The following is a 14,391-nucleotide window of genomic DNA, read 5'->3' as shown; positions in this document are numbered from 1 at the left end:
TGATGCACAGCTAGTTACAGTATATGACATAGTTCCATACAGTAATGCAAAAAAGTTCTCCAAAATAATGTTTTTAATTAATGATTTAACAACTGCAAATTTTATGGAAATCTTGCAACATCTAGACTGAGATGAGGTGTACATGGAACCTGAGGTTAATTTAAAATTTAACCTGTTTCTTGATACCTTTGTGACTATATTTGAAAACAGTTTCATTAAGAAAACAGTGAAGCATAATAGTAAGAAACAATCTAAAAAGCCTTGGCTTACTAAAGGGATAAAAATATATAGTAAACAGAAAAGGGAAACGTATCTTACAACTAGAAGGAGTAATGATCCAGAAAGAGTCAAACATTACAAAAACTATTGCACTGTGTTAACAGGGTGTACACGCGGACAAAGAAAAAAAATTCCCGGATTTTTCCCGAATTTCTCGGTTAAAATTACACGTTCTCCTGGGTGAAAATACACTTTTTCCATGTTAAGTGACAGTATACTCTTCCTCGGCACTATAAAACTCATCAATCCTATGAATGTTTATGGTTTTATGGTTTTATATACCGACATAGAATTTCCCGGCACTTTAAAAAATGAAACTTCTGGGGGAAGTGGGGGGCGGCATGTTCGTTGCATATTTTTGTATTACGAAGGTATAAATTTGAATTCCGCCAAACACCGCAGGTCACTTTCCGAAGCATTGAAATCAAGATTGTGATGCGCTTTTGTAAGCCAGTCATAGCTCATGTCACTTGATCTCGCCCACTGATGACAGCAACAGACACGTGATGTAGTCAGCCAATAGCAAGAGCACTCTTAAGTAATGCAAACACACAAAAAAGTTCATGGTTTAAATTAAGGTACATCACACAAATGTGCCAGTAAAATTTTTAATAATGACGTAATTGTCTGATCTGGCCTCGAAATTCTTCTAAATGGTCGTCCTCAAAGAGTTGATTTTTAAATGGAATCAAACACTTTGTGATTTAAGAAATTCATCATATATTCTTGCACATTGTTCATCTTGCGCAAAAGGAAAATTGCTTTGAACGTAACGCTTTTCAAACCACCTTTCGCAATATTTTCCCACGACCTGTTAGAAAGAGGTTCGTTTCAGCAGTTGCAAGAGAACGCCAGATAACAGGCGTCACCGCGATTGCGCAAGAAGCCCTTATGTTCTACATGTAAAACATTAAAAGATCTTACATTATGTCATAAAAGAAACAAGACATCAGAGGATACTTCAAGAGCATCGGAATTTCGTGAACCACACTAAAATGCATTCGTATGTCCATATTCGGATGTAAATTTTCTTGGAGTACCAGTGCTGTATTATCTCATGTTTGGTTCTTTATTATGGTATAAAGCCATACATGCACTTGAAATGCAGTGAACAGTTGAAACCAGCCAAGAGTGTGAAATTAGTCGTTTCAAATGAATTGACTGCCTCAGCAGAAAAGATTAATAAAAGCCAAATCTCTTTAGCAAACCGACAAAAATAGCCGCATTGCTCTGCAAGGCGATTAATGCTTGACTGCCAGAAAAGTGGAAATAAAATATGAAACTAAAAACATATTTCAGCCTGCCATTACTATGCAACGTATTTTAATTCATTTGATAGCTCCCGGCCACAAAAATCCATTTCATCATCATTTAATGTGAGAGCAATAAAAGGAGATGAAACAACAAAATCACTGAACGTAAACACGCGTCACGTGGAGACGACCCACCTCCCCACCACAACTCGGACTGCTCTGTGCATCAGCCCCAGATTTACTATATTTCCAAACCGGGGCAATATTATGTAGTAGCGCCCAGCCACACTTCTATAACCAGAAGCAGGAGAAGGTACTACTCATACGTGACTAAACTGCGCATGCGCAAGAGCCTGCCCACAACTGCTCAATCGACTCTAATTTAAACAGTTGTTATGTCACGGTCATTGGAGGCAATTTGTTGTTATGAAGTATTGCATAGTCTTCCTAAGCCTTCGACACACTGTGCTGTTAGCAGACACTTGTATGAGCACTGTGTTTTGTTGTTGTATACGGTGCATTTCGTTGCAACTTAAGTCCCCCTCCCTCTCGTTCATGTTTTGTTGTTGCAGTATTATTCTGCAGTAGCGGGATGCAGTAATATCCTTTGTTACAGTATTGGTTCTTACCAGTCAAAATCACAAAAATTTAACTGAAAATGAAAACAATGAAAAATTCCCGGAATTCTAAACAATTCCAGGGTTTTTCCCGGATGAAAAAATTCCCAGGTTTTTCCTGGATCTCCCGGTTGTCCTGGGTCGTATTCACCCTGGTTAAGAAAAGTTTTTAAAAAGTCCAGAAGGATGTGCATTATACTAGAAATTAGCACCTCTGAAACACCTCTGATAATAAAATTAAAACAGTTTGGAATATTGTTAAAAGGTAAACAGGACAACTGAGAGCATAGGAAGACTGTATTTCTATCAAACTCAATGAAAAATTTGATAACAAAAAGTCAGAAGTACAAAATATTTTTAAGAATCATTCTTTAAGTGTTGTAGAGAACATAGGATCCAGCTACTCATTTAGATGAAATTCAACCCACTCTTCCACTGAAATTAGGAAAACAATAAATTCACTCAAACATAAAATCTTGCATGGATTTGATGGCATTCCCAACAGAGTATTAAAAGCTGGTTACCCACAGATAAGTATGATTTGTAGCCACATACGTCGTAGCTCCCTGGAACAGGGCATTTTTTTGGAAAGGCTGAAATATGCTATTGTTAAACCATCGCATAAAAAAGACGATAGGTCTGATGCTAACAAATACTGCCTAGTCTCACTTCTGACAGATTTATCCAAAATTCTGGAAACAGTAACGTATTCAAGAGTAGATTCGCATATTTGTAATAATGAAGTACTAACAAAATGTCAATTTGGTTTTCAGAAAGGATTTTCAACAGAAAATGCTATATACTGTATATGCTTTCACTGATCAAATATTAAATCTCTGAATAACCGAACATCACCATTGGGATATTTTATGATCTCTCAAAGGCTTTTGACTGTGTGAATCATTAAATTCTTCCAGATAAGCTTAAGTACTGTGGTATGAGGGAGACCATGCACAAATGTCTAATTCATATTTATCTGGAAGAATGCAGAAGGTTGAAATCAGCAGAACAGATAGTATGCAAAAATCAGCACAGTCCTCTAACTTGGGAGGTATCAAGAATGGTATCCCACAGTGTTTGGTATTGGTTCCCTTATTGTTCTTAATATATATTAATGACTTGCTACTTTATATTCATGAAGATGCAAAGCTAGTTATTTCTGCTGATGACACAAGTATTCTAAGCACACCCAACAAACAAGAATTATTCTTCTTCTTCTTTTAGCGTTCAACCCTGAGGTTGGTTTGCAGCAGAGCACCATTCCTCTCATCTGTCCGACGTCCTTTTCATTTCCACGTATGTGTTACACCCAAAGAATTAGCTCAGGTAATTGTAAATAATGACTTGCAGAAAATTACTAAGTGGTTCTCTGCAAACGGTCTCTCACTAAATTTTGAGAAAACACAGTATATACAATTTTGGACAGTAAATGGCATAATACCATTGATAAATATGAACAGAAGTTTGTTGCTAAGGCAGAATATTCCAAACTTCTGGGTACGAGCATTGATGAGAAATTGAACTGGAAGAAATAATTGATGAGCTGCTGAAATGGGTAGGTTCAGCTACTTATGCTGGTAGGGTTACTGCAAATTTTGGTGATAAACATATTAGTAAAAGTACTCATTGCACAAAAACATGTAATCGGAATAATAGCTGGAGCCCAGTCAAGATCACCTTGCGGACATTTATTTAAGGAACTCAGGATATTCACAGTACTTTCACAACACATATATTCACTTATGAAAATTGTTAATACCCCATCCCAATTCAAAAACAATAACAAAGTGCATAGCCACATCACTAGAAGAAAGGATGATCTTCATTACCCTGGTTTAAATCTGACTTTGGTACAGAAAGGGGTGGACTGTGCTGCCACAAAAATCTTTGGTCATTTGCCAAATAGCATGAAATGTCTGACAGATACCCAATCAGCATTTAAAAACAAGTTAAAAAGTTTTTGAATGACAACTCCTTCTACTCAACAGATGACTTTTGAGATATGAAGTAGTAACTGTAAAAGAAAAGGGTCATGTAAAGAACACTTATGTTAAACTGACACATTCCATGTCATAACATAATGTCGAATTCATGCTCTATGGAACAAGTATTATTGTAATGTAACCTTGCAGAAAAAAATTATCAGGGACATGTACAATTTAAGGCCAAGAAAATCTTGTATGCCACCATAAAGAGATCTAAATATATTAAATATTCCCTTGTCGCACTTACAAGAAATAACTCTCTTCACAAATACTAACTCTGAATTGTTTTTTATAAATAACTTCTGGCACATGTATGAAACCAGAGACAACAAAAGCTTCATGCTTCATACAGACTTCATCTTTTTGCACAGACCCCACAATATATGGGGATGAAAATACATAAGACACAAATTTTTGAAGGGCTAAAAAAATATTTTTTTAAAAAAAAGAAAATTATATATCACTGTGGTACAGAAATGCTATTAATCCGTTGAGAAATCTTTTAATGATTATCTGATCAGTTGAGCAGAATAAAAAAATTAAAAGGATATTGTGTTCTAATAAAACAACAAAAACGGTAATTCTCCCCTGACCTGCAGTTCTGGATGACTTTCCCAAAATCTACCCCTTTTCCTAGACCTCTAAAGTTCTTTTCCTTCACCCCTCTTCCTTCCCCTTCAACCCTTCTGCCTAAAGAAGGAGCCACTGGCTCCAAAAGCTTGCCTAATTACAACCCTTTATGAGTGTGTTCTGCCACCACTTGATGAGTAGATTTTTTATCTGCCCAATTAAATTAAATATCGTGTTCTGTGTACAATCTATTACAGCTACAAGCTGATGACTCTCCTGCACACGAAATCAATGATTTAAATTGTATATTATGAGACAATAAAATACTGATCCTGACCAATGTCTTATGAAGTAATAAATGGTTTTAGAAATAACAATTAACATGTATGGCTACATATGACTTTTGTGAAAATTATCAATATACAAAAGTGAGAAAGTACATCACATATCTTTAAACAATATCACAGTAAAAAAACTGACACACACTAAGAAATATGCATAACAACTGTAACAAACAGTATATTACATCAGTTAAGATTCAACCTTACAACAGTTCAAGTTCAGCCTACTCTAAATTAAGTCAGGCACATCAAACAATTCAGTATGCCATCTGATTCACTCTGGGTCAATATATCATTCAATTCTAGAATGAACTAAAATTTTCACCTACCTAAAATTTTGGCAACCTCAACTGCTTGCTTTTCCTCCAAAAACCTGTTTGTCAGATCAGCTGCTTTACTCCACGCTTTCAAAATAAGGTTATGATCTTTAGTATTTGAAGAGTTTACCTGTAAAACCACACTCATATAGTTTGAGAGCAGGTTAAAAAATATATACAAAATAGCAATGGAACAATATATGCACGTGAATGAATACCTTTAGAAGGCAGTCAATCGCAGCCTTGTACTCCCTGTTCTGTTCCCATTCATGTGCCTGGCTTACCAGACTGTTAGCATCTTTAGAACCCTTAACTCCAACTTCTCTGTCGTATTGCTCTTTCAGAGCAGCCAAATATGTTGGAAGGTATTCTTTGCATATTCGAAGTGCATCTGCCCACATTCCGGATTGCTGAAAGCATATGCCAACTGAATCTGCATCTCTTAGAATCATAAAAATGTATGTCCATATATTTTTAAAAAAACCTGGAGATCCTTAAAAACATTTCACCATTGTGACATTGTCTAAATTAAACGTGGTGGGACAACACAGATCACAGATGCACATGAGGTATGAGGCATGTCAGCAGCAATATTCAAGTTGTAGCAAAGTATCCAAATAAAATCATATGTGACCAGATCATTGGCAACTTTGAGATCAGAGCCAGACATCACAATACGGGGTGGGAGTAAAATATCATCGATACGATCATTTCATAGAGAAAGGAGGCAACATTCAACAGGAGAACAGGCAAAATCAATTGCACACTACAGCCCAGATCCAATACCATATCCTTTTCCCAAGTCTCAAAAGAAGTCCAACCAGCACAACAGCTGTCCACGACATTGTAGCAGCCTTTGAGTCACACTTTTCCAGCCAGAATGGTATCATGAGCTGTGAGAGATTGCTCTGTGTGCTCAGTGACCCACCAAATACATTCACTTGGTATGAAGGCACAGCCAATCTCAGTGAATGTGGTGTCTTGCGCACATCACGTGAACAAAAGAACAGTGGGATCGTGTCTTGTTCAAGATAAGTCACAGTTCAGCCTGGAAATTGATTATTACTGTCTGTTCAATTGATATGTCTCTGAGGTGCTTTACAACCATGGATAGAGCAGAGAAAATTTTTCCTTGCAGTGGTCTGATGACTGGTATGAGGAAATGACATTCTACAATGGCATGTGTGCCTTTTTCCCTGTACATATGAATCTGGGCTCAGTATAAATGATGACAGTTCTTGACCACAAGGGAAGGCCAGGATAACTGCAAGATGAGGACATAAAGCACCTAGAGTTCCCAGATCACTCCACCGAACTAAATCTGGATGAACGTGTATCAGATATCTAACCCAGATGATTGTGATTGTATTCCTAACTTGCCGACATGGACCAATGCTAGACCAACTAAGGGTGCTGGTCCAACAGTATCAAGGTGATATTCCGTATGTTACCAGCAGGGGGAAACCACACACTTCATATAACTATACAAATACACACAAATTTGCTGTAATCAGATCCATTTTATACTATTAAAATAAAACATTATGCACTTAATGAATCAACAACAAAAAAGCATCTGCAATCAAGAATGGAAACTCAGAAAAATTGACTCAAAGATTCTCCAACAGATCACAATCCAATATTGGTGACAAAACATTTCACAAAAGACAAGAGGCACAGTACACATCTACATGAGCATAAAATGCTTAGGTACAATATCACAAATAATTTCCAGCTGTGATGTATTTGTTCTAATTGATTCATAACTTAAATAAAGATAATCAAATATATTATGTTATGTTACCTTATCAAAAAGACTTTAATTGCAATTTACATGCAATACTTAAAATTCTAATGAGAGAAAGTTTTGTTTGTCAATACACATTCTTAATTAAATTAGCTTCAAAACACTTAATATAACTGTATGAATCATTTCTGAAAAACACAGTAATTGTGTGTGTGTGTGTGTGTGTGTGTGTGTGTGCGTGTGTGTGTGTGTGTGTGTGTGTGTGTGTGAGTTTAGTGCCTATGGGCACTCAACAGCGAGGTTATCAGTGTCCTTACTCACATTAAAAGTAATGAATGTGGAGAGAAGTAGTAAAATATGACTATACACGTTAAGACAACAGGAAAGAAGAAAAGATTCTACACAGGAGACCAAAACATAAGTAAAGTGAAAATGGAGCTAAAAGGAAGGCACAAGAAAATGTCACTGGCTGACCACTTACGTAAAATATGGGCGAGCCAGTCACCTCATGAACATATTAAAACCATCTCCTAAAATCTTGGTAAACACATTGGACAACTTTCAAAACTTTAAAACGTGAACCAAATTCATTTGATCATTACCTAAAATAGAGTGCAGATCTTTCAGCAAATCAGCCAAAGCCCGCTGGCCGGGAAATAAAATGCAGTCTAATAAAATAAAACAGTGATCTGTATGCCACAAGCACCGCACGGTGGAGGGTCCTCTTGCTGGAGCAAAAACCCATGCATCATAGGGCTGCGGCCTATGGGAAGGCAAGTGAGGAGGACCTCACCCTGTCGACCTGGCTGGAAGGACGCCACTGCCCAGTTGTGGGCTTTATGACATGGAGATTATTGTAGTTACTTCCAGCCATTCATCCTCCCACCAACACAAGACTCTAGAGCTCAACAGTGATGTCATAGCACACAGGGGGTGGCACACTGAAAGACCTGAGGATCAACCTCCATGGGTGCGAGATCTGCCCTTTCGATTCCCACAACTCCCTGGCGCCCTGGTACCCAGCAAAAAGACACATCCTTCCCCAACCGTTGCAAGTGGAGGAAGCCATTCTGGGTAGTATGGACAACTTTATCTGCTAGGTACAAACATTTCAGAGAGTGAAGGGCACTCAGCGAATTGGAACAGACAAGAAATTCAGGGGTCGTGCTGGCTCCACACCAAGTGACATCAGCACATGCTGCACGTGGACCCCAAACAGCATTATGACTTGTGGACCATTGGAAAAAAAGTGCTCCAGAGGCAGACGAGCAACAGTATGGTGTGTGGGTGAAGTCGTAGCTACAAGGAACTTACACACCTGATGCACCATGAGGAACCAGTGCCAGATGGTAAGTGGCAGTTCCCTGCCTCAACACAGAGGCTGGGTACAGGACTGGTCTGATAAGCATCTGTGGCCAGACGAACCCCCCATGGTGGACAGCGCCAATGTTCCACAAATAAGAAGGCCTCGCTGACGCATACACCGTGCACCCATAGTCCAGCTGCGAACATGTGAAAGCCCTTAAAACTGGAGGAGACGCACCCTGTGTGCTCCCCAAAACCTGTGGCTACAGCACTTTAAGATGTGGCAACCATAACAATCTGGAGAGAAAAATGAGGCTCAGAAACCTCACTGAGTCTGTAAAATGTAGGATGCTGTCCCCCATATACAAGGCAGGTAAATTAAAAATACGATGAGAATGATTAAAATGAGCGCACACACTTACCTGTAGAAAATTGAAAATGTGTCTTTGCAGCCTGATCCTCTAACCGCTACACTGTAAGTTGCAACTGGTGAGCCACTGTTGCAATTATGGAGGAGGAATAGAAAATAGCAACATCGTCCACAAATAAAGAGCACTGTACAGGACTGCTTACCATAGATCCAATACTGGCTATGGCAAAAAGAGGGCAACACTTAAAACACTGTCCTGAGGACACCATTCTCCTCTTCAAATCGATCTGACAGTGAGGCACTAGCTCGGGTCCTAAAAAACCGGTGAGACAGGAAAGACCATATCAAGATGGAGAGGTGGCCACAAAGCCTCACTGATGCAGCTGTGCGAGAATGCAGTGTCTCCAAGTAGTATTATATGCCTCACTGATATATCAATACAGTGATGGTTACATAGAAAAGACTGCTGAATAGCCGGCTCTAGCAGTCAGGTTGTTACCAGTGGACTGAAATCTCCGGAAACTACACTGAGAATGGCTAAGGAGTTGATTGATCTCTAACAACCAGACCAGACGACGGTCAACCATTCACTCCAGTGTCTTTCCTACACAGCTTGTTAAGGCGATACTCCTGTAACTACTGGGAAATGTACAGTCCTTTACTGGTTTCAGGAGAGGTATCAGAACTGCCTCCCTCCATGAGTTCAGGAAGTTGCCTGTCTGCCACATAAGATTAAAATATTTGAGGGGCATTTCCTTTGACGCCACTGGCAAATAGCGAAACATGCAGCATTGGATTTGGTCGTGAATGGGTGCAGTATCACTAGTCTCAGACAGTGCTGATTCGAGCTCCCACATGGAGCAACGTGAGTTGTAGGCCTCAGAATAGTTGGATCTGAAGTCCAAGTTACCCACCTAGACAGTTGCAGGGTAGCAACTAAATGTCGGATCCTGGCTTGCATTGGCTGTATTACTTGCAAAATGTTTGGCCAGATTCTGAGCGATGTCTCTGGGTGTCATTCGGAGACACATCTGTTTCAACACTGCTGCTATTGGTAAATGACTGTTTACCGGATATCATCTGGATGGCTTCCCATACCTTTGAAGAACAAGTGGAACGGCTGATGGAGTCCAGGAACTCTTGCCATGACTGTTTTTTGCTCTTCTTAACAACACTGTGAGCCTTACATCTCATGATTCGAAAGGCTGTGAGGTTGTCTGCTATTGGATGGCATTTAAACCGTCGAAGATCTGCATGCCTGTCCCATATGGCTGAATGGCACTCTTTTGTCCACCAAGGTACAGGTTGCCTCCTAAGAGGACCAAAAGACTTTGGTATGGAGAGTCAGTGGCATGACAGATGACATGCATGATGTGATCCACCCATTCCCGGAAACTGTCATGGTGTTCAAACACAGCCAACTGGCTGAAAAGCGTCCAGTTAGCCCTGCCAATCATCCATGTTTGGGGCTTCTGTTCCAGCAATACACTGTCCAGTAGATGAATATGGATTGGGCAGTGGTCACTGGAATGAAGGCCGTCAATGACCTCCCAGTGAACAGAGTAAGCGAGGGCTGGAGGATAAAGAGATAGGTTGATGGCAAAGAATGACCCAGTAGTAGCTCAGAAATGAGTTGGAGTACTAGTGTTTAGGATGCACAGCTCTTGAGATACCAGAGGCTCTCCAAAACTCAACCCCAAGGGCAAATAGAGGTCGAGCCCCACAGGACATGATGGGCATTGAAGTCTTCCAGGAGGAGAAATGATCAGGAGAGTTGTTCCTTAAGATCTGTGAGAGACTCAGCTGAAGTAAGTAAAGAGAGCAGACTGTAATCCTCCAACGTGCATGAATTTCAGCTGCAACTGCTTGCAAGTTGCAGGCCAGTATCCAGGGGAAGAGCAGAGGAGTGGTGCCATTATTGACAAACACAGTAACCCCTCATTTGGCCATTTTTCCAGTCAGGTCATCCTTGCGATACAGCGTACAGCCATGTAGTAAAGGGGCATCACATGCTTTTGGATGTGTTTCCTGTAAACACAAGCAAAGGGGGCATTGCTGTGTTAGGAGTGTCAGTTCATTAACATGTGTCCTGAATCCATTCATGTTCCACCGTATAATGGGAGCTATCTATCACGGGTGTAGTACTTTCATCCTGACTTCTTGCCAGGGAGGGGAGCCCACAATGGATGGAGGCTCAGTTTTTGGGCAAGATGATTGCCACGGCTCAACAACAACCTCCATCACCTCTGAAGAACATTCGAGAGAGACCTCAGATAGGATGACATATACATTATCAGATTGTGTACCTCCTGTCTCCTTCAGTGGACGATTCATTGCCTTCAACTTCGATTTTCTGGTCTGAGGCAGCTTTGGAGCAACAACCTCAGAAGTGGTAGTGTCTGTAGCAGTGCACAAGACTTGACGTGGAGTAGCAGGGAGGTCCACAATGTCAGCAACCACGGCCTTTTCTGGAGTTTTGGGGGTAGGGGCAGGCTTCAAAGGAACTGCACCAGCACAAGTGCATTGACAAACACAGGTACTAGTGCTGACAGTAACAACCTCCATTTGTGTAGCAGCATCAGTTTTCAGGACATGCTGTTTCAGAACAGAAGAAAAGGAGGCAGCAAATGTGAGTGGCTGCATGGACTTGTATAACTTCTTGGCTTCACTATACTGGATGCACTTTATTGTTTTGGTCTCCTGGATCTTCCATTCCTCAAGGAAATCTCTGCAGTTCCTGCTCCACACATGGTGACCCCCAGAGCAGTTGACATACTTTTGAGGAAAGGAGCAACCAGCTCCATCATGGGCAGCTTTACCATACTTCCCGCAAGTGGCTTCTCCTTCACAGCTAAGAGTAGTGTGCCCAAAGTGCTGGCATTCAAAACACCACATTGGATTTGGGTAATAATGTCATACACGTAGGTATAAGAAACCTGCCTTCACATGCTCTGGTAGTTTTGTGCTGTTAAAAGTAAGGATAAAAGAGTCTGATTTTACAAGATCGCCATCCACCCATTTCATAACATGTTGTGTGTCGACAATGCCTTTCTGGGACCATTCGGCTTCCAGTTCTTCCTGGGGAATGTCAGCTAAATCCCTGTAAGTCACAACACCTTTGCTGTAGTTCAAGGTGTTGTGCAATTCAGTTTCTATCGCATACTCCCCGAGGCGTTGAGCTTTCGGCAGGTTCTCGACATGTGGGGAGCTAGATGTTTCAACCGGCAGGGTCACATTGCACAAGTGCGTAACAGATTTTAAGGTGCCATCAATGCCTTCTAAGCCTTTCTGTAAGTAAAATGGGGAAACTTTTTCAAAACTACCCTCTCTTCTTTTAATTATAAGAAACACATTCTGTGAAACAGCATGCATTCTGTTACTACTGACTGAATCAGAAGGACTGACTACACAAGCCCTCTTGTTGGATTGGGTGTTGGTACCTTCCAGCAGCCCACTCTTTCCGCTGGGAGGGGGTAAAGAAAATTTTGGGGGATCCATTTTGGCCCCACGAGCAGCTAGGGAAATAAGGGTTCACTGAGACGGAGCCTCATGTGCCTGAGTAAGCCCTACACAACTGAGTGCAGCAGATTCCCCAGAGGGGAATGACTGTTCCACCTCAACAGCCGTGCATCCCATCAACATGCAGCACAGCTTGAGACTGAGGGTTTTTTAATACAGGTTTATTACCACACCTTGAGATTGAGGTTTTTTTTAAATTGAGGTTTATTACATCCGTGCAATCCAGGCAGTGAAGCCAAGATCCTCATTGCTTGAAACACACAATGTTGCACAATCACTCTGCATGGTGGTCGCTGAAGCATGCCCAGAGCTTAAGCTGACAGAGGACTGGCGGCACGTACCAGTCCCCAGCTCAGAAACCCTGGGGTCACCAAGCCCATATCCAGAAAATGAATGCTGAGCCCCTGAGGGTAAAGTAATTAAGCTGCTGAAAATTATGTATGACTAACAAGGGAAATTGTATTAATTTTGCTAACATGGGCTACACTGAAACTAGGAGTGAAAACAGCTATAATGTACAAACTGGTTTAGTGGGAGACAACAGCATTATCAAATTATTTTCACTGGTTTAGTGGGAGACAACAGCATTATCAAATTATTTGCATAACTAAAACTGGGTATTGCTAAGGAGCAGCTCTGTCAAGAAACTGTGTTTTCATTAAACTATACAAATGACCATTTTTGGGGAAAATACTGTTTGTTCAAACAAACTGATATTAATTTCATAACAAAATTCCATCACCAGTTCCACAATTAGGAAATACACTACTAGCCATTAAAATTGCTACACCACGAAGATGACGTGCTACAGACACGAAATTTAAGCGACAGGAAGAAGATGCTGTGATATGCAAATGATTAACTTCTCAGAGCATTCACACACGGTTGGCGCCATTGGTGACACCTACAACGTGCTGATATGAGGAACCTTTCCAACCAATTTCTCATACACAAACAGCAGTTGACCGGCGTTGCCTGGTGAAACGTTGTTGTGATGCCTCGTGTGAGGAGGAGAAATACGTACCATCACGTTTCCAACTTTGATAAAGGTCGAATTGTAGCCTATAGCGATTGCAGTTTATCGTATTGCGACATTGCTGCTCGTGTTGGTCGAGATCCAATGACTGTTAGCAGAATACGGAATCGGAGGGTTCAGGAGGTAATATGGAACGACGTGCTGGATCCCAATGACCTTGTATCACTAGCAGTCGAGATGACAGGCATCTTATCCGCATGGCTGTAACGGATCGTGCAGCCACGTCTCGATCCCTGAGTCAACATATGGGGACGTTTGCAAGACAACAACCATCTGCACGAACAGTTCGACGGCGTTTGCAGCAGCATGGACTACCAGCTCGGAGACCATCGCTGCGGTTACCCTTGATGCTGCATGTAACGGAACATCGGAACATATTAAAGACTTTACTGTACCGAAGTATGCGATACCCTCCAAATTCAACCAGTTTAACGAGTATTTATGATTATAGAAAAGTTATTGTATATGTTAACAATGATTGCATAACATGTCTGCATAAACAGTCAACCCATTAAATTATACTGAGTAACTGACCCACACAAAAGTTTATATCACTTGATCACTGATACAGCAAATGTCATCATGTAAAAACACTAAGTTCATCTTAAATAATTAATATGAAGTACGAAAAATAGTGGACAACTTAGGTATTTTGGATCTCCTTAAATAAAAATCACCCAGTGAAACCTATTTGTTCACTAGGAGCGTTTTCACTCAGTATTCACGAAATCAATCCTATTTTAGACGAAAACCAATGTAATTCTTAATAATTCATGTTATTTACTTATTTATGCAAATTAGAGAAGTCAATTGACAAACTTCTAAAAAACGGCGTTTTTGTAACAAAGAATTATTCTGTCAAGTCAACAAATCTGTCTGTCATTTTAATAACATGTTAAATTATGTCACTCGATGCAAATTAATAACTTTTCTGCACAAATTATGATAACAGATGTACATGTGACTTGTAAACTATATCTCTTTTTAGTAGTTCTTTGACAATGTTATAAATACAAGCAGCAAGAACGGTCGGGAGGCAGTCGGAATGTCAC

The 14,391-nt window shown here is 40.4% G+C and overlaps 1 protein-coding gene across 1 annotated transcript in view; it reads right to left on the bottom strand.

The window, feature by feature from the left end:
- Positions 1 to 14,391, bottom strand: part of LOC126176767 (intraflagellar transport protein 172 homolog) — a 387,842-nt gene that overhangs the window by 74,207 nt on the left and 299,244 nt on the right. The window contains exons 25-26 of the mRNA XM_049923936.1: positions 5,581 to 5,772; positions 5,375 to 5,492 (exon numbers count right to left, since the gene is read on the bottom strand). Of these exons, the coding sequence (XP_049779893.1) occupies positions 5,375 to 5,492; positions 5,581 to 5,772 (310 nt within the window). The remainder of the gene's footprint in view (positions 1 to 5,374; positions 5,493 to 5,580; positions 5,773 to 14,391) is intronic.

The sequence above is a fragment of the Schistocerca cancellata genome, chromosome 3 (genome assembly GCF_023864275.1).
Source record: "Schistocerca cancellata isolate TAMUIC-IGC-003103 chromosome 3, iqSchCanc2.1, whole genome shotgun sequence".
Lineage (NCBI taxonomy): Eukaryota > Metazoa > Arthropoda > Insecta > Orthoptera > Acrididae > Schistocerca > Schistocerca cancellata.
This window is presented reverse-complemented; position numbering and strand designations above follow the sequence as displayed.